This window comes from Trematomus bernacchii, unplaced genomic scaffold, assembly GCF_902827165.1.
Source record: "Trematomus bernacchii unplaced genomic scaffold, fTreBer1.1, whole genome shotgun sequence".
Classification (NCBI taxonomy): domain Eukaryota; kingdom Metazoa; phylum Chordata; class Actinopteri; order Perciformes; family Nototheniidae; genus Trematomus; species Trematomus bernacchii.
In genome coordinates, this window is record NW_022987790.1 from 1,185,605 (window position 1) to 1,212,159 (window position 26,555).

Below are 26,555 nucleotides of genomic sequence, written 5' to 3' on the forward strand. Positions count from 1 at the left end.
TCTGTCTCTTCCGCCCCCTGTGTGTTTTTTCCCGCCTTCACCAGTGTCTACCCGCCCCTGATTGTTTCCTCCTGTTCCCACTCACCTCATGTTTAAATATTCCTGTCTCTCCCCTGTCCTGTGTCAGTTCGTCTTGTGTGTTTCCACGTATGGTCGTGCCACGCCTCGCCTCAGAAAGGATCACTTTCTCTCATGTCAGGTTTTGTTATTTTGTTTATTTTGTTGGCTTAAGTTTTTATTAAGTCCTCTTTTTGTTACGCTAGTTTTTTCCTCCTTGTGAGCGCCTTTTGTTATTTCCACCACCTACTCTGTTAAGAGGGATTACCTGATCTGTGAAAATAAATATACATTTTTTATATTCAAGACTTAGGGTGTTTCTCAATGTCGAGTAAAGCTGCTTCAGAGCCACTATTTCAAGCATGCTACGTCATCGAGTGCCGCCGAAGTACTGTTCCAATCTCCAGCATACTTGGAAACCTACCGAGCCCGGCGTACTCCGTTTGGAGAAATATCGAGGCTGCACATGAGTAGACTCCGCGGTCTTAAAATCCCCACAATGCTTTGCGCACGGACCAATTTCCCCAAATCTGTGGCGGAAGATGTAAGGAGGCGGGGCCTCTCATATGACGCACACCTGCACACTTGCTAGCCTGTTCCACTCTTTGTTTTCCAAATGCCAGGAAGTATTCTTGACTCGCTTCTGAAGCAAGATGCTCGGCAGACATGTGCTACCAAGCAAGCGTACTCCACATTGAGAAACACCCTCAGTCTCTGGGTCGTGCGTTTGGGTTCATCAGTTTGTGTGGAGGTCCTGACAGGATCACTCAAAAAGTACACAGTAGAAGTACTCTAAATAGTATTTATCAATCCTCAACCTCCAAGCTGTTTTAATATAGTTTTGAAGAAAAAACCCAGCTCGATGCTGACTTGACCACGCCAACGGGAAATACGGCCGAATCAATTAAATTAAAAATAATGCGATTGTTGACGCTACAATGCTAGCATGTTAGCAACCAAATCATGTTGTTGTTAATTGTCAGTTATTGTAATTAAATCACAGCTAAATACGAGTATTTCTAGGTTCATCTGCTGCAGCAACCTGACGTGTGTCTGCCTTCTAGTCCCAGATGATCCCTGCCTCCTCGTGAAAAAAGGTTATTTCACTTCAAACCTTTCCCTTTCTTCTCAAACACCTCGTAGAAACAGACGATTTATCTCCGAGGCTCATTTAACGGCTCATTTTCTCACAATAATAGTGATGAATGATAATGGCCGCTCTGCAGTTCCTCCTGAATGAAGAGGATGATGTCAATATAAAAGACTCTGTAATGAGCTTTTCTGAACAAAGACGGATCACATGGGGTTCACAGTCCTCCTCTATCTGATCCTGACCTTTGACCCCATCTCTGTGGAGAGGAGCAGGTCTTTTCTTTGGCACCGTTAGAACATCTATAGCTACGTTTCATTTCCAATTACCAGTCTTTAAATACTGCACAAACAGTTTAGTGTTTACTTCCTGTCTGTCTTCTTCTGTTGTTCCCTTTAGTGTTTACTTCCTGTCTGTCTTCTTCTGCTGTTCCCTTCAGTGTTTACTTCCTGTCTGTCTTCTGCTGCTGTTCCCTTTAGTGTTTACTTCCTGTCTGTCTTCTTCTGCTGTTTCCTTTAGTGTTTACTTCCTGTCTGTCTTCTGCTGCTGTTCCCTTTAGTGTTTACTTCCTGTCTGTCTTCCTCTGTTGTTCCCTTTAGTGTTTACTTCCTGTCTGTCTTCTTCTGTTGTTCCCTTTAGTGTTTACTTCCTGTCTGTCTTCTTCTGCTGTTCCCTTCAGTGTTTACTTCCTGTCTGTCTTCTGCTGCTCCCTTTAGTGTTTACTTCCTGTCTGTCTTCTTCTGCTGTTTCCTTTAGTGTTTACTTCCTGTCTGTCTTCTGCTGCTGTTCCCTTTAGTGTTTACTTCCTGTCTGTCTTCTTCTGCTGTTCCCTTTAGTGTTTACTTCCTGTCTGTCTTCTTCTGCTGTTCCCTTTAGTGTTTACTTCCTGTCTGTCTTCTTCTGCTGTTCCCTTTAGTGTTTACTTCCTGTCTGTCTTCTTCTGCTGTTCCCTTTAGTGTTTACCTCATGTCTGTCTTCTTCTGTTGTTCCCTTTAGTGTTTACTTCCTGTCTGTCTTCTTCTGCTGTTCCCTTTAGTGTTTACTTCCTGTCTGTCTTCTTCTGCTGTTCCCTTTAGTGTTTACCTCATGTCTGTCTTCTTCTGCTGTTCCCTTTAGTGTTTACTTCCTGTCTGTCTTCTTCTGCTGTTCCAGACTGGTCCAATAGTGAATACAGAGATATGATGTAATTGCGTGTATCAGGTGGACCCTGAGCTGAAGCTTCTCCTGCAGGTTAGAGATACTAAAGGAATACAGATTGTGAGAGAGTGTGTTATTGCGTGTGCTGCGAGTGTTTGTGCAGCAGCAGGTGGCTGATGGGTAAATAAAGATATCGTCTCTGAACTAATGAACTGCTAACAAGCTGCTGCGTCGTTACAGAACTACTTTAGTAACTCCATTAGAAACTTTAGATATGAAGGGTGACGAAGAAACAACGAGATGAGGATGATTAGATGTTCAGGGGAGTCTGAGACTAAATAATGCTTCAGTTGGATAATCATTGGTTTTTAAATATACAAATGAAATAACCAAAAACTAAATGTGAGTGATTATTTCTTGCTGTTTAATAATGTTTTTATGGATCGAAGAATTTGACATTCTCAATATTTGACTTTTTTCTCAATATTTGACTTTTTCTCAGAATTTGACTTTTTTTTCAGAATTTTACTTTTTCTAATGATTACTTTTTTTATTCCACATTTCACTTCATCCTTAATTTTCCGATATTTGACTTTCTTTTCCCATAATTTGACTTTTTTCAATACAGTATTTGATTTTTATAAATATTTGACTTTTTTCTCATAATTTGACTTTTTCCAATATTTCACTTTTTTATCAGAATTACATTTTTCTTATAATTTGACTTTTTTTTAAAACAATTTGACTTGTTCTTATAATAAAATGTGTCCTCATGATTTCACTTTTTTCTCACAGTTTCCCTTTTATCGAAATTCGACTTATTTTTTAAATACTTTACTTTTTTCTCAGAAATAAACTTTAATAATAAACATTAAATCAATTAAGTAAGACTGCATTATTCCAAGTACTTACAGTAACCACACACAACCAGCCTTCTCCTCCCTAAACAGAAGTAACTTGTTGAAATGTAATTACAGTTCCTCCTCGCTCTCTTTCTCCTCCTCTGGGTTTGTCCTGCATCCGTTTTATTATTTCCATCCATCTTTCTGAACCTCAATGAGACGTGGGGATGCAGTTAACCCCTGAGAATCTACACACACACTCTCTGTATTTAAAGCCTGAGAATCTACACACACACTCTCTCTGTATTCAAACCTTCTACACTCTCTCTGTATTTAAATCTTTCCCCAGCCTCTCGTCTCCTCGCGTTACACGGCACGGACAGGGAGGAAATATGTACAACTAATTCAAAGATATGTTCTCTCAGCTTCTCAGAGTTAATGATCCATGTTCCTCGTGTGTGCAGCCGTTTGGAAAGTTGGTTTACTGTTAAAACATGACACTGAAAGAACAATTAATTTTCATATGAAGTTTTTTTATTTATTTAAATGTGAAGCTTTCTTTGAGTACTTGGAAAAGTGCTTTATGAATTGAATGTATTCTTTTTTGTGTATGACTATTATTGTTAAAGGAGGAGACTGGCTGTGTTTTCATTGTTTTATATAATTCATGAATCTATAGGTACTTTGTACGTCATTCAAAAAGCCCTCAAACTCACCGTTTCACTCTTGCCTTCAACTCCCAATCCACCTACTTTAGCACTTTACTTTTGTTGTTCTTTTTCTTTACTTGCTTGTAAATTGCTTTGAGCCCCAGGAAAAAGCACTATATAAATAATCAGTATTATTATATATGCTTTTATGCTTTTAACCTGTTAACCTGTTCCACTCTGAGCCTGTTTTTCAGGTCTCAGGCTCGAAAATGACATGCCCAAAACAAATGGCTACAACTTAACTTCTAAAAGGGTTAAATTAATAATCTTTTTTCTCAAAGTAATGATAAACCTGTGAGTTGGATGTAGAAGTGTCAGAATCAATATAGATGTTTTTTATTTTAAAGAAAATTCAGATTTTACATAGTAAAAAACTGTAAATTATAGTGTCCGTCCAAAGATTATTTTTTACTTATAGTGAAAACTACCCTTGGATGATGGGTTAGTAGACTAAAAGCTTTAGGAATCCAAAGTACAACATATAATAAGTACCCTGTATCAAGATTGATGCAAAACAAGTGACATTTGATCTTTTTAGAGAGGTTTAGCCAAAACCACTCCACCTCTGAGGTGATTTGGGTGAAAATGTTTTTTTTTCTATATCTCTGGCCCCCCTTGGTCGATTTTGATGGTTGACACCTCTTTCTGACCGTTAGAGCCAATAGAATCGAAGGGGGAGGCCCCCACACACACACGTTGTGAAGAGAAAAGGTGGGGGCTGCGCGCATGTAATTTTGCAGCAGAGTGGACCTATCTCTAGCTCTGGCATTTGGAAACTAAAAAGCAGTTTTATTGCTTATGGATTATCAGAAATAATTTCAAAGAGGACACAGACACATTGGATTAACCTATGGATTAACTGCAGCATCGTTTTTTTTATCGTTTTAATGCCATTGAAGACCAGTTTTGACCAAGGTAAGCCATGTTAGCGTTTCTAGCTACCTAGCTCCACATGTTATGATGTACGCTTTCGTTTATAGCGTCGCAAATGTTTATCACTGAGTGTTGAGGTGGGCACCCCCAGATACATAAAGAAATCCCCATTCTCCATCAGACGCTCCTTAAAGTTTGTCTGTGTTTTTAGAGCGTGCACAAAAAGGAAAAACAAAAGCATGAATAATAGCTTTCTTTCTGAATTACTCAACCTCTATACTGAGTGATAATAATGCGTCACAAGATGAAGATGTTTTTGAACTTCCTCTCCAGATAAAACTCTGAAAAGCATCAGATTTGATTTTATATTAAAGGGCCCATGTCATGCTTTTCCGGTTATGACCCGTCCCCTTGTGTGTTAGGAAGGTTGTTATGCATGTAAACGGTGTGCAAAGTCACAAACCCTCAAAGTACACCCTGTAGGGAGTAAAACTCTAACACAGAAAATACCTCCCCAAAACGCCTCGTTGGAGATACGTCACTGTCCATTTGATTCTTCCGGGACGGCATGATGTCAAGCCGTACCCGGAACGAAATGGACCAATCCGTGGAGCCGTTACGTTACGTCCGCGGAGCCGTTACGTTAAGCCCCCGCTGATTGGTCCAAATTGACCAATCCACGGACTTCCTCACACACACATCTGTGTGCAGGGAGCTCTGCTGATTTCTCCTCCCTGGCTGCAGGCTGATAACAGACAGTTGGGATCGCGGCGAAATTCTCTCTGCAGACCCATTCTCTCTACAGACCCATTCTCTCTGCGGACCCATTCTCTCTACAGACCCATTCTCTCTGCAGACCCATTCTCTCTACGGACCCATTCTCTCTACGGACCCATTCTCTCTACGGACCCATTCTCTCTGCGGACCCATTCTCTCTGCGGACCCATTCTCTCTGCGGACCCATTCTCTCTGCGGACCCATTCTCTCTGCAGACCCATCCTCTCTGCAGACCCATCCTCTCTGCAGACCCATGCTCTCTGCAGACCCATCCTCTCTGCAGACCCATTCTCTCCGCAGACCCATTCTCTCCGCAGACCCATTCTCACAGCGTTTATCAACCTTTTTCTTACTCAATATCAAGACACACTTATTGTTTTTACTTCGGCTGTGACTTTGTGTGTGCTCAGGATGAGTTTGGCTGTGTTTCGCTGTGTATGCTAACAAGGAAACAACACCTCCACGGAGCTCAGCGCGATTCACAACGTCCCGACCAATCAGAGCACTCTGTGCTCACAGGGAGGGTGGGGGCTGGAGCTATTGGAGCTACAACGAGCCGTTAAAGGCAGAGAGTGAAATTCAGTGAATACACGTAGTTTACAGAGATGCTGTTTGAGAAACCAATGTGAGTTTGGAGAGATGCTGTATGAGAAACCAATGTGAGTTTGGAGAGATGCTGTTTGAGAAACCAATGTGAGTTTGGAGAGATGCTGTTTGAGAAACCAATGTGAGTTTGGAGAGATGCTGTATGAGAAACCAATGTGAGTTTGGAAAAATGCACAATATAAATCTATTCTAGTAGACCTCAACAATGGAATTATGATCAGTGGAAATGGCCATGACACCTCTCCTTTAAAGCAACTTAACGTTAAACATCAGAATCCCATTTCTTCTTCAGTTATGTCTCTTTTCTCAGAGCGTGCAGGAAACACAAAATGCACTCATCAAGGGTCCTTTCCTGAATTACTCAACCTCTACTCTCAGATAATAATGCGTCTCAGGAGGACGATGTTATTGAACTTCCTCTCCAGATAAAGCTTCAAATCTCATCTGATTTTCCTAAATGTTAAACGTCTTCACAACCTAATGTAATCCTGCAACTTGGTGTAAACAAATGTTCTGATCAAATTGAAGATTCAAAGGCTCTGTTGACGCATGCACACATCTAACAAAGATGTTAGAAATTAAAACTAAGTGGCTCCTCCACCAATGCAACAAATAATACACGAAATATATCACAATAAACAGAATTGCACACATAACAGGTTGTTCCTGAATGATCCAACCTCTATACTCACAAACTAATACTGCATCACAGGAGGAAGATGTTTGGGAACTTCCTCTGCTAAAGTAGTTCAAATCTCATCAGATTTTCTTTGATTTTAAAGGTTTTCTCAACTTAACGTAATGCTTTTCTGTCTCATACACACAACCTGACGTCCCTGGCTCTTCAAACAATATACTTAAACATGATGGAAATACAAATTTGCAATAAAATGGTAAACGCAGTGAACTATAATTGTGTAAATTAAGATCCCTCCCTGATCGTCTCTGCAGAATATTAACGTGTCGGCCTTTCGCTAAACTCATCAGACTCTCTGTGCATGCTGATCGAAACACGACTCACTCATTTTGCAAAAAGTAGGATTACAGAAAGACCCTGAAGGAGTCGGAGAGGTAAAATACATTTAAAGCCTCTTTCTGGAAGTCAGTTTTATTAAAGGTCACCTATCATGCTATTTGTATGCACATATTATAGGTCTCAGATATATACAAATATATACAAAACATGTCTATGAAGTGTTTTGCTCAAAATACCAAACAGATCACCCGTTCTAACCATGTTGAAAAATTGAAAAGCTAAATGCTGCCGTGATGAAACTCCATATCATGTTCCAAACCACATCAAGGATTCTCTCTGAAACAGTATGGAGCTCAAACTCTTTCTCTCTCTCAGGTTTACCACAAGGTGAGTTCCTTTTGATTTCCTGCTTCTTCACACAGACTCTCTCCAGCACAGGTTAGCTCTGAGTGTTAGCATGCTAATGTAACACAGACCATATTACTTCCAGAACACGTCTCATTGTTTCTGACAGCAACGTTTCTGATTGGCCCGTGGGTGTAAAGCCCGCCCACATTTTAGTAATGTCGTCATGACGCAGCAAATCTGGATCAGCTCCGTTGTTCCCCCGTTTTTAGAGATGTGGGTACGGAGGAAAAGAGAGAGGGGTTTGTTTCCTGACACTTTGAGAGTCTCCCGACACACCGGGGACACACCGGGGACACACGGGGGACACACGGGGGACACACCGGGGGACACACCGGGGACACACCGGGGACACACCGGGGACACACCGGGGACACACGGGGGACACACCGGGGACACACCGGGGACACACCGGGGGACACACCGGGGGCACACGGGGGACACACCGGGGACACACCGGGGGACACACGGGGGGCACACGGGGGACACACCGGGGACACACCGGGGACACACCGGGGACACACGGGGGACACACGGGGGACACACGGGGGACACACGGGGGACACACCGGGGACACACGGGGGACACACGGGGGACACACCGGGGACACACCGGGGACACACCGGGGGACACACCGGGGACACATGGTGATGAAGAGAAGACATCACTTAGTGAGTCTCCTGACACACCGGGACACACCGGGGGGACACCGGGGACACACGGGGGACACATCGGGGACACATGGTGATGTAGAGAAGACATCAGAAAGTGTATTTTGCATGATAGGAGAGGAAACTTCAGGGCCTCTCTGAGCAGAAACTCAGAGGAAGAAGAGGAGGAAGAGGAAGAGGCAAGGTCAGAGCGAGGAGGAAACAAAAAGTATGAAAACATGTCTGCTAGCTTCAGACTGCAGGCGGCTGTCAGACTTCGGTTTGAGGCAAGAACACGCCACCCTGCATCAAACACTGCAGCGGGGTGCGTTCACTACCACAGAGCACACTCCTTAACATTTAGGGAATAAGAAATCGCCCTGGACTGAAGTCCTGTGTTGTTGTGTTGAGTCTGAGCTGTCATAGTGTTATTAAGTAGAGCATCAGTATGTTATTATTAACATTATCTTATTCATTATTTTTAGTACATTTCTTCTTGCAATATTGTATTCATTATTTTACATTTTTAAATGTCTTCTTGCACTATTTAATTTTTGTGGCACTACTTTATTTATTTTCAACATCATCATAACCACAGAGCACGATACGACATCTCCCTCGTCTGAAATTGAAATCCTGTGTTGTGACAGCATCTAATACAACACACACACACACACACACACACACACACACACACACACACACACACACACACACACACACACACACACACACACACACACACACACACACACACACACACACACACACACACACACACCACACACCACACACACACACACACACACACACACACACACACACACACACACACACACACACACTTTGTGTTAATAAGTTAATTTCTTGCAATAAATTTGATTTTCTAACCAAATTTATTTTGTCTTGCAATATTTTATTCATTATTTTAAATCTTTAAATCAATTTAAAAATGTCTTCTTGCACTATTTCATTCATGTGGCACTAGATTATTTCTTATAACATTATTTTATTCATTTTTGTTCCATTTCTTTTTGAACTATTTTATTAAGTCGTTTATTTTCTTGCCATATTTTATTTATTTCTAAGCACTCATTTATGTCTTTTGCACTTTTGTATTTCTCCTCTGTTTGTCTTCGGAAATGCAAAATCATTTCTTTAAAGATCTGCAGAAAAGGAGAGGGAACGATGAAGTGCAGACGAACAAATGAAGAAAGCCCCTCGTCAAATGAAATAAGAGTAAATAGAGAAACCTCTGCCTCTGTTTGATTTCAAACACCGTGCAGAATAAAATCCCTGATTTAAGAAAACCTTTGTGTTTCCGTCTCGTCTGAAATCATCACCGTCTGTTCGCTGAAGAGCTGGGATGGAAACGATCAGCAGGATAAATCTCTCTGTCCTCGGGGGGGAAATAAAACTCCTGCAGGAGAGGAAGAGGTTTCATCTGAACGACCTCTAAAGACAAGCCAAGGTCACTCTGCTGGGAAAGCATTGAGCGCACGACTCAAAGTGGATATTCAAAGTGCTACATGTGAAGTAAACAGGGGAGAATAGAGTGAAGGAAATCACTGCATTTCACTGTTAAGGACTCAAGGTGAGCACACATTTGTTTTTAGCCAATAGAATTGCTTTAAAGAGGCCCAATAAATAATCTTTTTATATCATATATAATTATGAAAGTGATACAAGAGAGCATGTCATGTAAACATACCCCTAGACACACACACACACACACACACACACACACACACACACACACACACACACACACACACACACACACACACACACACACACACACACTCTCTGCCCTCAGTGTTATCAACACAGTAAACATTTGTCATTCAGCTCAACACCTCTGGCTGTACCCAGTGTCTGTCTGTCTGTCTGTCTGTCTGTCTGTCTGTCTGTGTGTGTGTGTGTGTTCTGGTAATCACAGAGGTGTTGGACGGATGTTGAGGAAAGTCTCAGAACCAGAGACACATTTCCTTTTATCACCAATAAATTAAACTTTAAGATATTTCATTGACTGAAGCTGAGTCATTATATAGTATATTGTAGCACAGATGTGCATAGGACGCAGAATTAAAGTTATTTACAGGATCTGGATGTATTTTTAGCTTGAGACTATTTAAAGCTTAAATCTGTTTATTTCCCTGTTTCTTTACCTCGAAATTCTTCGTTTAACAGCTTTTTTTTACACTTTCTGGCAATAATTTTCATTTTTTCTTGCAATTCTTTCAAAAGAAAACATGCCTCTAAGAACCTGACAATGCTTCTTTGGATGTTGAGTTTATTTAGCTCTGAATTTGTGATAAAATCGTGATAATGGAGGCAGCAGAGTGAGATATACAGGGCGGATCAAACCACGATTTTTGTCTGTGCGGTGTCTGCTGGGTCAGAGCTCAGTATGTTTAAAGAAGAACACACCGAGTGTGTGTGTGTGTGTGTGTGTGTGTGTGTGTGTGTGTGTGTGTGTGTGTGTGTGTGTGTGTGTCACCGTGACGCAGAGGAAGGTCATCATGAAATCAGGATTCATCTGCGAGGAGCGGCGTGACATTCAGACGGTTTCTCTGCAGCTGAAACACTATTTATTTAAATGGAAATGTGTGTGTGTGTGTGTGTGTGTGTGTGTGTGTGTGTGTGTGTGTGTGTGAGTGTGTGTGTGTGTGTTCCTACAGGCTCTGAGAGATGGAGGTTAAGATGATTAAATGACAGATAAATGACTCCCAGTGAAAACCTCACCTGCTGCTTCTCTGTATATCGTTAAAGGAGACGGACCTTCAATTATAGTTTAAGAAATGTCAGATTTAATCTCCTGAACGATCCTGCTTTTCTGCTTTGATTTCCTTCGAAGGAACGACGAGTAAATGACACGAAACACACATGTACACATTTCTTGTTTCAAATGTTGACGTACTGCACATGTCGTTAATGCTTCTCCTTTATTGCATATTTATGTTTCTAGTAGACATGTTGTCTTTAAATAGTGCATACCCACTGCAGAACTGCACGTTGATCAATATGCATCAACATGTGAGCATTTTTTAAAACATATTTTGCTTTAATATCAACACACAGCCTCTGCAGAGAGTAGCCAGTACTCCTCCTTCTCTCATTGATTTTCCTGTCAGCAGTCAGACCCCCCGAAGACCCTCAAAGAGCACCTGAGTGTGTGTGTGTGTGTGTGTGTGTGTGTGTGTGTGTGTGTGTGTGTGTGTGTGTGTGTGTGTGTGTCTCTCTGATAACTTAATAACACAGCAGAAACAGACTCTGGATGAACATCATGTCAGGGGGTGGAGAGTCACTACATTTACTCGAGTATTGAAGAACTACCTAGATATATCTATATGTCCTGCAGTGTTTGTATAGTGACATCATTCAGAGGAACAGTTTGTACTTTCTGCTCCACTGTGTTTGTGACAGCTTTACTAACCGTGCAGATTCAGAGAAGTCTGTTAATAGTGAAGGATAACAGAAAACTAAATGCATGATGCAAAACAGAGCGAGATGCTAAACGACTTGTTTAGGACCAACAACTAGTTTACTGTATTGGGTAAGTTCTCAGGAACCATGTACAAAAATAACATAAATCTCAAAGAGATGAGATGCTGTGTACCAGATTAAAGCAGTTTGCTCATTTCCATCTGCAGTCCCTGGGCAGCTCAACTGGGAGTTTGAGACTCGAAACTCAACATTTCATACTTGCAACTCAAATGTGAAGACTCAGAACTCAATGTTTGAACTAGAATAACCGAAAAAACTAAAACAATAAATGTGTTTTTTATGTTTCATGACTACAAACTCAAAGTCTCAGACTCAAAACTTGAAGTGAATGACCTGAAGCTCAAAGGATAGGACCTGAAACTCAAAGGATAGGACCTGAAGCTCAAAGGATAGGACCTGAAACTCAAAGGATAGGACCTGAAGCTCAAAGGATAGGACCTCAAAGGATAGGATCTGAAGCTCGAAGGATAGGACCTGAAACTCAAAGGATAGGACCTGAAGCTCAAAGGATAGGACCTGAAGCTCAAAGGATAGGACCTGAAGCTCAAAGGATAGGACCTGAAACTCAAAGGATAGGACCTCAAAGGATAGGACCTGAAACTCAAAGGATAGGACCTGAAACTCAAAGGATAGGACCTGAAACTCAAAGGATAGGACCTCAAAGGATAGGACCTGAAGCTCGAAGGATAGGACCTGAAGCTCAAAGGATAGGACCTGAAGCTCAAAGGATAGGACCTGAAGCTCAAAGGATAGGACCTGAAACTCAAAGGATAGGACCTGAAACTCAAAGGATAGGACCTGAAACTCAAAGGATAGGACCTGAAGCTCGAAGGATAGGACCTGAAGCTCAAAGGATAGGACCTGAAGCTCAAAGGATAGGACCTGAAGCTCAAAGGATAGGACCTGAAACTCAAAGGATAGGACCTCAAAGGATAGGACCTGAAACTCAAAGGATAGGACCTGAAGCTCAAAGGATAGGACCTGAAACTCAAAGGATAGGACCTGAAACTCAAAGGATAGGACCTGAAGCTCAAAGGATAGGACCTCAAAGGATAGGACCTGAAACTCAAAGGATAGGACCTGAAGCTCAAAGGATAGGACCTGAAACTCAAAGGATAGGACCTGAAACTCAAAGGATAGGACCTCAAAGGATAGGACCTGAAACTCAAAGGATAGGACCTGAAACTCAAAGGATAGGACCTGAAACTCAAAGGATAGGACCTCAAAAGATAGGATCTGAAGCTCGAAGGATAGGACCTGAAACTCAAAGGATAGGACCTGAAACTCAAAGGATAGGACCTGAAGCTCAAAGGATAGGACCTGAAGCTCAAAGGATAGGACCTGAAGCTCAAAGGATAGGACCTGAAGCTCAAAGGATAGGACCTGAAGCTCAAAGGATAGGACCTGAAGCTCAAAGGATAGGACCTGAAGCTCAAAGGATAGGACCTGAAACTCAAAGGATAGGACCTGAAACTCAAAGGATAGGACCTGAAGCTCAAAGGATAGGACCTGAAGCTCAAATGATAGGACCTGAAGCTCAAAGGATAGGACCTGAAGCTCAAAGGATAGGACCTAAAACTTGAGTGAAGGACATTACCTCAAAGTTATGACTTATAATACAAAGTTGAACACTCGGAAATCGAAGTGAAGGACCTGAAACCTGGAGTTTATGACTGAACACTAGAAGTTTGATTCTTGAAACTCAAAGCAAAGGACTCTTCTTGAAACTCTGGAAATGCAAACTTGTAAACTCAAAACTAAAACTGCCTTGAGTGCAACTCCCAAGTATTGTGCAAAGACTTATGAGAATATAAAGTCCACTCCAGGGTTTCACTAAAATACTTTTCTAACTTGGGTCGAAAATATACAACGCATTTTAAAAGGCGTTTTTGTATTCCACTTCCTGATGAGGTTTTGTATTTCTATATGCTTATTGTATTCTCTGTTGCTGTAGTATGTAAAGCCGGTCAGTATTTCCTCACCAATCATCTCCCTCAGGTCACAGAATGACCTCTGATGGTTCAAAAGTCACATTCATTCAAACGAGAGACAACTCCATGAATAAAATATGAGCTGAAACGAGTCCTCGTAATTATCTTCTTTTTCTCATTCGTGGACATTTTATGATCTTTTACGCTCACTCCTGCCCCGAGCGACCATTACAGTGTGACCCCCCGCTGTGCGAGACCGGTCACATCCTGTTTCTGCAAGAGTGGGGGATTTCATTCCAGATGAGCGGACATATCGAACGTCTGGATTATAAAAAAAAAAGCTCACCTTGAAGCGACAGAAGGACGCGAAGAAAAACCAAGAAGCACCGACGGGTTTTATGAGATAAAAACCAGATGCTTTGAGAACACACACACACACACACACACACACACACACACACACACACCACACACCACACACACACACACACACACACCACACACACACACACACACACACACACACACACACACACACACACACACACACACACACACACACACACACACACACACACACACACACACACACACACACACACACACACACACACACACACACACACACACACACACGTTATTAATGAGTAGCTGCAGTTACTCTGGCCTTTGTTGTGGCTGCATATTTACACAAACACTTTTAACACCAGTTATTGTAGCTCACTGGGTTAACAGTGCATTGACAGAGAGATACATGGCCCCGAGGCGAGAGAGAGTGTGTGTGTGTGTGTGTGTGTGTGTGTGTTCTGGTAATACAGAGGTGTTCATTCAGAACGAGCGACACGTTTCCTTTTATCACCAATAAATCAAACTTTAAGATATTTTATTGACTGAAGAACCATCCTCTCCACTTTGTTTTACTTGTCAGCTGATCGGTGTGTGTGTGTGTGTGTGTGTGTGTGTGTGTGTGTGTGTGTGTGTGTGTGTGTGTGTGTGTGTGTGTGTGTGTGTGTGTGTGTGTGTGTGTGTGTGTGTGTGATGTCCTGACACTACACACAGATTCTTATCGGACACACATCAGAGGGTCTCTGACTGAATGAAGCTTCAGGATATCAATGAGCAGACTGCAGAGTGGATAAGAGAGGAGAGGGGAGCTGGAATAATGACCACAATAATATATAACAGAATACAAATAGACAGTCAATTAGCACACAGAGACATAAATGACAATAAAAAGTCACACACATGACTACAAGGAGAGACGACAATACTTGATAGACACAAACACACTACAAAGAGATGCAAACTGACCATTAAGAGACCCTTAAAAGACTACAAAGAGACAAGGACGACAAAGACATGTAAGACATATACAAAGAGACAAAAGACCCTCAACAATCACTACAAATGGACAACAACTCCAAAAATGACCATGAAGAGACACTAATGGCGCTTTTCCACTGCAGGGCCTCGCTCGGCTTAGTACGGTATAGCGAGGCCTCGTTAGGCCAGGCTCACTTTATGCTGCGTCTCCATTACAGTTTAGTAGCTGGGGCAGTAACTATAGTAACGCAGTTACTCATCTTCTCATCTTCAATGAGAACCAACATCAGCCGTTAGCTGTTAGCACTCAGAGCTCACAGCTCCTCATATCTGTTCAGAAACTAGACAAAAGTGAAACAAGTACAAACCACAGACTGCCTGTGTCATGGTGAATACAGTCGCTGCTTTATTTATGTCTGTATAGGCCGTTGTTGTGAGTGTGCGGTCGGAGCATATACTGCGTTAGCTTAGCCAATCTCCATTTAGAAAACACGCATTTTAAAAGGTTTTTCGCCTGCCGTCTGTCTGCAGACTTGTCAAAGCATTAATTCATGGTTTTTACTAACCGGTATCAGTATGTTGTTACTTCGGCATCATTTTGAAACGTGTATTACAATTAAATCACGGTCAAATATGTTCATTTTGTTGTAGTTGCCAGCGATTCTCTCACTAGTTTAGCATCCTCAGCCCGGTTGTTGGCCCGGAAAGAACCTCGATTTTGGAGAGCCAGAAAAACTGTGAAAAAGTACCCGCTAGCCGGAACTATGCCAAGTGGAAACGCAACCAAAAACGGGCCAGGCACGGCACGCTTAAACCGCACTCCGCGCTGTAGTGGAAATGCGCCATAAATGTCTACAAAAGTATACAAAAATGACCATTAACAGACCCTTAAAAGACCAAACACATACTAGAAGACTACAAAGAGACACCAAAAAAGCAAAATACTCAACATGACTACAAAAAGTTGTTGAAAGACTACAAAAAGCCCCAAAATATCTGTAATGAATCGCGTTGCTGTGCTGATAATAAACCCCTGTCTCTGTAAACCTTCTTGTGGGAGCACCAGCTTCTCTAAAGTGATTCAGAGCGCGTTCTCAGTGTTTTGTGTTTTCAGAGATCCAGTCTGTTTGTTTGTTGTCGGGCGGATCGCCGGCGGTTCGAGTAAGCTCTGAAACACCAGCGTGTGACACAACAACACTTCCTGCTGCGAACACACAACCTCACATTTAAAAAGAGAACTGCAGGCATTTGATTCAAGGCTGCAAAGTGTTGGAAAGACACTCAGAAGGACACAAAACTATGACACAGAGCCGCAGAATGACTAGAAAGGACATTGAAAGACAGCAAAGAGACACAAAATCTACATAAACAGATACTCCATGGTTACACGGAGATGCAAAACAGCTGCAAGGAGACTCCAAATGACCAAGAAGAGACACAAAACAACCATGAAATGACACAAGATGACTACAAAGAGACACATAGTTACCAGAAAGTGACACAACAACTACGAAATGAGACAAAATGACAACAAAGGCCAGTTAAAGACAGCAAATGGAGAGAAAACCTGTATAAAAAGATACACAATGGCTCCACAGAGAAGCAAGATATCACAAAGGAAACCCAAAATGATCACAAAAAGGCATAACAGAGAATCAAAAAGACTACAAAGTGACGAAAAACTACGACAAAGAGACACCAAATCTGTATAAAATGATACTCAATAGTTCCAAAGAGACTCCAAATGACCGAGAAGAGACACAACAACTATAAAGAGACACATCATGATAGATAGATAGATGTATAATCACACACACAGCACACACAGTGAAATGTGGCCCCTGCATTTAACCCTAGCACCAGGAGTCTAGTACCAGGAGTCTAGTACCAGGCGTCTGGTACCAGGAGTCTAGTACCAGGCATCTAGTACCAGGAGTCTAGTACCAGGAGTCTAGTACCAGGAGTCTGGTACCAGGCGTCTAGTACCAGGACGCCGGTACTAGTACTCCTGGTACTAGTACCAGGAGTCTAGTACCAGGAGTCTAGTACCAGGCGTCTAGAACCAGGAGTCTAGTACCAGGCGTCTAGTACCAGGAATCTAGTACCAGGAGTCTAGTACCAGGCGTCTAGTACCAGGAGTCTAGTACCAGGAGTCTAGTACCAGGCGTCTAGTACCAGGCGTCTAGTACCAGGAGTCTAGTACCAGGAATCTAGTACCAGGAGTCTAGTACCAGGAATCTAGTACCAGGAGTCTAGTACCAGGAGTCTAGTACCAGGAGTCTGGTACCAGGAGTCTGGTACCAGGCGTCTAGTACCAGGAGTCTGGTACCAGGCGTCTAGTACCAGGACGCCGGTACTAGTACTCCTGGTACTAGTACCAGGAGTCTAGTACCAGGAGTCTAGTACCAGGCGTCTAGAACCAGGAGTCTAGTACCAGGCATCTAGTACCAGGAGTCTAGTACCAGGAGTCTGGTACCAGGCGTCTAGTACCAGGAGTCTAGTACCAGGCGTCTAGTACCAGGACGCCGGTACTAGTACTCCTGGTACTAGTACCAGGAGTCTAGTACCAGGAGTCTAGTACCAGGCGTCTAGAACCAGGAGTCTAGTACCAGGCGTCTAGTACCAGGAATCTAGTACCAGGAGTCTAGTACCAGGAGTCTAGTACCAGGAATCTAGTACCAGGAGTCTAGTACCAGGAGTCTATAACTAGGAATCTAGTACCAGGAGTCTAGTACCAGGAATCTAGTACCAGGAGTCTAGTACCAGGAGTCTAGTACCAGGAATCTAGTACCAGGAGTCTAGTACCAGGAATCTAGTACCAGGAGTCTAGTACCAGGAGTCTAGTACCAGGAATCTAGTACCAGGAGTCTAGTACCAGGAGTCTATAACTAGGAATCTAGTACCAGGAGTCTAGTATCAGGCGTCTAGTACCAGGAGTCTAGTACCAGGAGTCTAGTACTAGGAGTCTAGTACCAGGAGTCTAGTACCAGGAGTCTAGTACCAGGAGTCTAGTACCAGGAGCAGTGGGCAGCTATTGGACAGCGCCCGGGGAGCAATGGGAGTGGGGGGGGAAGGGGGTTGTCTGGTGCCTTGCTCAGGGCCCAGGAGGAGAACTGGGACCTCTCCAAGTAGCAGTCCACACTCCATGTTTAGGTCTGTTCGGGGACTTGAACCGGCGACCCTACGTCTCACAGTCCAAGCCTCTACCGACTGAGCCACTGCCGGACAGTTAACGCGCTAACCCTCCAGAGGAAAGCCCCACAGAGATTACAGTCCTAACTGCATGTTCAAACTTTTCAAAAACCGCAGTTGCATTGTCGAGTAACAAGATCGATGGATTATGACAGAGCAGAAAGAGTGTGTGTGTGTGTGTGTGTGTGTGTGTGTGTGTGTGTGTGTGTGTGTGTGTGTGTGTGTGTGTGTGTGTGTGTTATTCAGACAGACAGAGATGGATGTGTGAAGCCCTCCGTCTGACAAATATGAAGAAAGCAACGGAGACTAAAACAATAAGAGAGGAAGACGGGGGGACGTCTTCCAGAGGGTCTTGTTATATAGAGACTGTGTGTGTGTGTGTGTGTGTGTGTGTGTGTGTTGTGTGTGTGTGTGTGTGTGTGTGTGTGTGTGTGTGTGTGTGTGGTGTGTGTGTGTGTGTGTGTGTGTGTGTGTGTGTGTGTGTGTGTGTGTGTGTGTGTGTGTGTCTGTATCTCTCAGTAGGTTCCTGTCAAAGGCAGATAGCCATACTACATCTTATCTGACATACAGGGAATCTCTGCAGAAATGATTATTGCCTCTTTCTAACAGAGTTTCAAAATAAGACATCTGAGCCCTGTTTCCCTGAGAGAGAGGGATTTTCAGAATAAGAGCGTGCTACAGGTCAGCGGCGGCTCTCTAATCTTCTCTTTGAGGATCTGACCTCCAATCAGCTCTAATGCTCGTCGAGTGTCTCCACCTCCGCCCACCGACGGCAATTAAATGTCGGCCCAGCGTTTACACTAAGTGCTCCAATTACATCTGAGAGGGTGATATCTATTATTATGGTCTGGATTCCTCTCTCTGAACTCTACTGTGTTTCTGATCTCTGGCCAATCAGAGAGGAGAGGGAACTACAGGAAGAGAAAGGAGGAAATAGAAAAACAGAAACATTTAATTTTAAGGATCAACCTCTGCCTATGTTTGTATGACGGCTCATTTTAAAGATATAATTAAAGTTTTAATTTCTAAGAAATGCAGCGAAGAACGGACTTCAAAATAAAACTGACCTGATTTTCAAAATAAAAGAAACCACGAACTGACTTCAACATAAAAGTGAACAAGAACTGACTTCAAAATAAAATAATCAATACCTGAATTTCAAAATAAAGGTATCAATAACTAATTTCAAAAATAAAACTGACCAATAAGTGACTTCAAAATAAAATAAACTCACTTCAAAATAAAAGTTAAATAATGACCAGCAGCCAATAGTTTCAGCTCTGATTGAGTCGATCTGAAAGGGAAGTAATGTTTTAATAACGTTTCTCCCCCTTCCTCCGTACTTTCTTCCCCTTTCTCCCTCCTTTCTCCCCCCTTCCTCCCTCCTGCTTCATTACAGATGCCGTCCTTGTCTCCCTCACAAGGACTAAGATGACGGGAGACAAATCCTGGTGATTAACAACGATTAGGAAACAGGACGAGAGACATGAAGACTTTAAAGAGTTTAATCCCAATGAGTTCCCACCAGATGGGTTTCATATTGTGTAACTGTGTGTGTGTGTGTGTGTGTGTGTGTGTGTGTATATATATGTGTGTGTGTGTGTGTGTGTGTGTGTGTGAGTATGTGTGTGTGTGTGTATGTGTATGTGTGTGTGTGCGTGTGTGTGTGTGGTGGCGCTGACACATTCATTAGCAGCGGGACACGACAGTGTGTAGGAGGGTGATATCGAGCTGAATGGAAGTTGCACTTTCCAAAATGTCATGGAGATGTTAACAGCTTTGCCAAACAAACACTCTTTAAAGTAGAGACACTACATACTGATATACACCTGAACATCAGCAGGAGAGGACTCTTTAAAGTAGAGACACTACATACTGATATACACCTGAACATCAGCAGGAGAGGACTCTTTAAAGTAGAGACACTACATACTGATATACACCTGAACATCAGCAGGAGAGGACTCTTTAAAGTAGAGACACTACATACTGATATACACCTGAACATCAGCAGGAGAGGACTCTTTAAAGTAGAGGACACTACATACTGATATACACCTGAACATCAGCAGGAGAGGACTCTTTAAAGTAGAGACACTACATACTGATATACACCTGAACATCAGCAGGAGAGGACTCTTTAAAGTAGAGACACTACATACTGATATACACCTGAACATCAGCAGGAGAGAACTCTTTAAAGTAGAGACACTACATACTGATATACACCTGAACATCAGCAGGAGAGGACTCTTTAAAGTAGAGACACTACATACTGATATACACCTGAACATCAGCAGGAGAGGACTCTTAAAGTAGAAACACTACATACTGATATACACCTGAACATCAGCAGGAGAGGACTCTTTAAAGTAGAGACACTACATACTGATATACACCTGAACATCAGCAGGAGAGGACTCTTTAAAGTAGAGACACTACATACTGATATACACCTGAACATCAGCAGGAGAGGACTCTTTAAAGTAGAAACCACTACATACTGATATACACCTGAACATCAGCAGGAGAGGACTCTTTAAAGTAGAGACACTACATACTGATATACACCTGAACATCAGGAGGAGAGGACTCTTTAAAGTAGAGACACTACATACTGATATACACCTGAACATCAGCAGGAGAGGACTCTTTAAAGTAGAGACACTACATACTGATATACACCTGAACATCAGCAGGAGAGGACTCTTTAAAGTAGAGACACTACATACTGATATACAACCTGAACATCAGCAGGAGAGGACTCTTTAAAGTAGAGACACTACATACTGATATACACCTGAACATCAGCAGGAGAGGACTCTTTAAAGTAAAGCTTTCTTACCACAACTCCCTTTAGTTCGGTTAGGGTTAGGCATCAAAAGTACTTAAGGTTTCCAGGTAGAGAATAATGACTTTTCAGCGTTTCATCTGTACAGACATGTCTAACACACCTCCTCATATTCAGTCTCAGATATGGACCCCCTGCTGTGCCTCACCTGTTTCTCTTTTGAAGGTCAGAGCAGCGACTGACCACTGAGACAACGCCGGAGGACTTTGATAAGAAATATGGAGATGAAGCCGGATGTGATTTGGCAGAAGAGATGTGATCTTTTGATCATTATATATGTGTTGATAATATACCTGAAGTTTATTGAGATATAAAAAACACTGTCTGTTCTCAGAAGTCAGATGAAGAGAGTGAGCCACATTAATACTTAAAGCTGTTGCCATGGAAACATAGCTTGGACGGACACACACACACACATACACACACACACACACATACACACACACTCTTGTACACACGTATACTCACTTCTGACAGGGAGAGATGTGTTAAAGAGAAACTCAGGACGTCACTATGAATGAGGCGAGAGTGTGTGTGTGTGTGTGTGTGTGTGTGTGTGTGTGTGTGGTACAGCAGTGGTTGAGTTATACACACTATAACACTGGAGCTGCATAAGTCATACAACACACACACACACACACACACACACACACACACACACACACACACACACACACACACACACACACACACACACACACACACACACACACACACACACACACACACACAACACACACACACACACACACACACACACACACACACACACACACACACACACACACACACAACACACACACACACACACACACACACACACACACACACACACCACACACACACACACACACACACACACACACACACACACACACACACACACACACACACACACACACACACACACACACACACACACACACACACACACACAACATTGTTGACTATAGACACTGGGTGTAAATAGCATCTGCCATACATTTAGTATCTGTAATTTAGTTTTGCACAATTGTATTTCTTCATCTTTCATGCCTCAGGATAATGTGTGTTGCATGAATGGAAGAGCCTGTTTTTTGTTTTTCATTGATAAAAACTGCGTCTTTTCTGCCCCTCGATGGATGCAGAGATTTCAGAGTTTCCGCCATGCAGAGCTGTCAGTTGATGTTTAGTTGTGAATGCTCTCTGAACTGTGAGCTCTCACTTGATCCCTTTCAAGTCTGCAAACAAGCACACTTTTCTGGTAGATGTGAACACAACCACACACGCTTCTCTGAAAGTCAGCGGTTGAGTTACCACGGGAACACGCAGTGCTGCAGGGTCACTTTGCCCTTTGCCTTCGCAGTTTGTCCCTCTGGGCTTCCTGTAGACACGCATGGAAACACAAACACACGTCTGCGGCTAACGCTAGCAGGCAGAGAGGGCAAAAGTACAAACAAGTAGAAGTACAGATACTCGTGTTTAAAGATACTCTGGTGAAAGTAGAAGTACTGACTAAACTTCTTTACTCAAGTCAAAGTAAAGAGGGCTTTGAAATGTACTTCAGTAAAAAGTACCCATAACTAGCAGCTGTTTTAAAGAGTACCTGACCTCCCTTTATATTAATAGAACAATAATGTCATTGTTAGCTAATGAATGTTTCCATGCTGAACAACGGCAACATGACAACGTTTTCATTGGTCCCTCTTCTTTAGAGAAGACCAGGAAATGATGGATACACGGATCGTGTTCAAATCAATAGGCACGCAATGACTCTAAAGAATAATGATCACGCCACCAAACACACATTCAAACTAAAGGAACCAGCCTGTTTGGGAAATGTGAGAAGTAGAAAGTACAGGTATTTGTGTTCAACATGTAAGAAGTAGAAAGTACAGGTATTTGGGTTCAACATGTAAGAAGTAGAAAGTACAGGTATTTGTGTTCAACATGTAAGAAGTAGAAAGTACAGGTATTTGAGTTCAACATGTAAGAAGTAGAAAGTACAGGTATTTGTGTTCAACATGTGAGAAGTAGAAAGTACAGGTATTTGTGTTCAACATGTAAGAAGTAGAAAGTACAGGTATTTGTGTTCAACATGTTAGAAGTAGAAAGTACAGGTATTTGTGTTCAACATGTAAGAAGTAGAAAGTACAGGTATTTGTGTTCAACATGTAAGAAGTAGAAAGTACAGGTATTTGTGTTCAAAGTGTAAGAAGTAGAAAGTACAGGTATTTGTGTTCAACATGTAAGAAGTAGAAAGTACAGGTATTTGTGTTCAAAGTGTAAGAAGTAGAAAGTACAGGTATTTGTGTTCAACATGTGAGAAGTAGAAAGTACAGGTATTTGTGTTCAACATGTAAGAAGTAGAAAGTACAGGTATTTGAGTTCAACATGTAAGAAGTAGAAAGTACAGGTATTTGAGTTCAACATGTGAGAAGTAGAAAGTACAGGTATTTGTGTTCAACATGTAAGAAGTCAAAGTAAAAAGTTGTCAGAAAAATAAGTAGTGGAGTAAAGTACTGATACCAGAAACATGTACTTGAGTACAGTAACAAAGTATTTGTACTCCACTACTTCCCACCTCTGCTATCAGGAAGCCAAGATTGTAAGTAACTTATTCTCAAAATTGTGAAACGTAAACAAATAAAATGGAAATCAGTGTCATCCATAGAGAGCACTCAGGATGAAAAATGCTAATTAACATCCAGCTAAACCCAGCATAGCCTTGGAAAAGCTTCCGCGTGTGTGTGTGTGTGTGTGTGTGTGTGTGTGCATGTGTGAGTGTGGGTGTGTGTGTGTGTGTGTGTGTGCCAAGGTGTGAGTGGCCACCTGGAATGACAGATGGATCACACACACACACACACACACACACACACACACACACACACACACACACACACACACACACACACACACACACACACACACACACACACACACACACACACACACACACACACACACACCACACACACACACACACACACACACACACACACACACACACACACACACACACACACACACACACACACACACACACACACACACACACACACACACACACACACACACACACACACACACACACACACACACACACACACAACACACACACACACACACACGTGTGTTGATGGACAGAAAGCCTGGACACACACAGACAGATTTTGATGCTCACTCTCTGAATCTCTTCACACATTTGTTTCTGTAACTCAGTTGCTGTTGACCCTTCACACACACTCTCTTGTTTTCCTACTGCATGTACACTCAATGCTTCCTTGTTTACTCAGACTTGTTTTAACAGACTCACTTGTTCTCTTGTTCTCAGTCTGGTCTAATGAATTACATCAAGTTCATTTGATAAACTGTCAATTACATTGGGTGCAAACTGTGTTTGGCATTTTTTCGTTTGCTTTCGACTTATCAAAAAAGTTTAACCTTCAATAAATCAATCAATCAATACATGTTCCCTTTCTATGTACAGTCATTATTACCATATGGACACTTACACATTTCCTTCTCAAGGATCACTTGTTCCCTATGAACTAAGTCACGTTTCTTCAATATATGCAAGTGTTCCCTTGATACACTTCCTTGTTTCCTTTGTACAGTTATGACAAGTAATTTACGGCGTACAGTCTCTTGATCCTTATGTGTGCAAACATGTCATGTAGTACTTCATCAATAAGTTATCGAAACCACACACACACACAGACACACACACACATACACATACACCACACATAGTGAGGACCGACCTGCTGGATGAAGGTGTGTGCTCCGTGGGGACTCAGCAGCAGGATGGCTCTCCTCAGAGTGTCTCGGTATCTGTTCAGCTCCTCCGTCCTCATGGAGCTGAACAGGCTGCTGAACACCTGGCTGATGTTCCTGTCCACGCGCTGCAGAGCCACGTCCACGCCGCGCCGAGACGTCTGGTCCAGGAAGCCCTGCAGTCCGCGTATATCTGAGGAGGAAGAGGAGAGGAAGAAGAAGATATGTGACGAGGCAAAGGTGTAGGGGTCAACTTTGGAGATGCAGCAAACAGAAATCCTCAGGGAAGTATGTTGTGACCGCTGAAAAAGGCCAAGATCGGAACTATGCGTTAGAAAAAACCTCACAAAATAATGCAATTAGAAAGAAACTCAGAGGCTCTCTGCCAAGGCTCTTTCCTGAACCCTTTACGAATGAGTTCCCTGACACACCGGGGAGACATATTTATGTAAAAAAGACATCAAAAAGTGAATTGTTCATGATAGGAGACCTTTAAGTTTGAGTCCCCAAGAGGTGTGGCTTTATGCTGCGACGCGTTTCCAATGAGAAAGTCCATACTGACGTTTGAAAGGTTGAAGATATCGTTTGTTTGAAGAAACAAAATCAAAAACCCTTTTTAACTTTGAAGGACCAAAACGGTCAACAGAACACATTTCAGCACAAGCCACACCCATGTGACGATTTCCGGAAGTGCTCAACAAATACAAATAAAAGTGACGTTAACAAATAATAATAATAATATAAATAATAAACTCAGGCTAAGTAGCATTTTGGCTCCTACAAGTAGGGACAACCTTTGGAGAAGCAGGACAGAAAGCAGCGAACAGAAATCATCAGGAAAGAATATTCTACCACAGAAAAAGGCCAAGAAGAAAAACTCAGAGGCTCTTTCTTGAAACCTTTACGAAAGCAAAGGACAATTGTTTTAATCTCTTGGATCAGCTCCAGAATGTAGAAGGTCTTCTTTTTGTACCTTTGTAAGAAGTGTTCCATGCTTTAAAGGTCTCCTATCGTGCTCCTATTTTTAGGCTCATATTATGGGTCTCAGATATGTAAAAATCATTTGGAGAATATATATCATTCCAATAACTTGTATATAGACTCGTACTGCACTATTCCACATCATCACTTTATTTTATAACTATTTTTCTTTTTGTATTGCTCTTGCTCTTATTGTTATTATGTTATTATGTTGCATTGTTGGAGAAGCCTGTGACATAAGATTTTCAACTACATAATTACTCTCTAGCTATGTCAGATTGACAATAAAGAACCTTGAACCTTGAACCTTGAGGACAGAAAGGAGCGAACAGAAATCATCAGGAAAGAATATTCTAACGCAGAAAAGCCAAGATTTCTCTTCGTTGTAAAAGTTATTTCATTTTGGTTGTTTTGTACAAATAAATGATTTGTTTAAAATAATAAATCCAATATCACGGATGCTGATGACGATGACCTAGACTTTTATTTTAATGAACAATGTACGCTAGAGGAAGACCAGAAAAGTGTTCCAACATGTTCAATAAAGTGACTCATACAATAATAATATAAATTATGTCTTAGAAAACCTCTCAATAAATGCAACGAAAAAGGAATACAGAGGTCAAAGTCTTTGCCAAGGCTATCTCTTGCAACCTTTACGAAAGCCAAGAACGTTTTTTTAATCTCGCCAGGAATTTGGACCAGCTCCAAAATGTAGAAGGTCTTTTTTTGTCTGTATTTCATGAACAGTTCTCCATGCTTTAATGTTCAAAAGGTCACACTGCCTGTTCTGCACCACCAACATCACGTATGGAAACAGTTCTGCAAGCTGATCAACTTGCAGAACTGTTGCTGTTTGTATCTTCATGGTTGAATGCACTTCTTGTCAGA

At 42.1% G+C, this 26,555-nt stretch overlaps 1 protein-coding gene across 1 annotated transcript in view; it reads right to left on the reverse strand.

The window, feature by feature from the left end:
- LOC117497652 (glutamate receptor ionotropic, delta-1-like) overlaps positions 1-26,555 on the reverse strand; it is a 224,509-nt gene that overhangs the window by 124,086 nt on the left and 73,868 nt on the right. Inside the window, exon 2 of the mRNA XM_034149650.1 lies at positions 24,671-24,876. Coding sequence (XP_034005541.1) covers positions 24,671-24,876 — 206 coding nt within the window. The remainder of the gene's footprint in view (positions 1-24,670; positions 24,877-26,555) is intronic.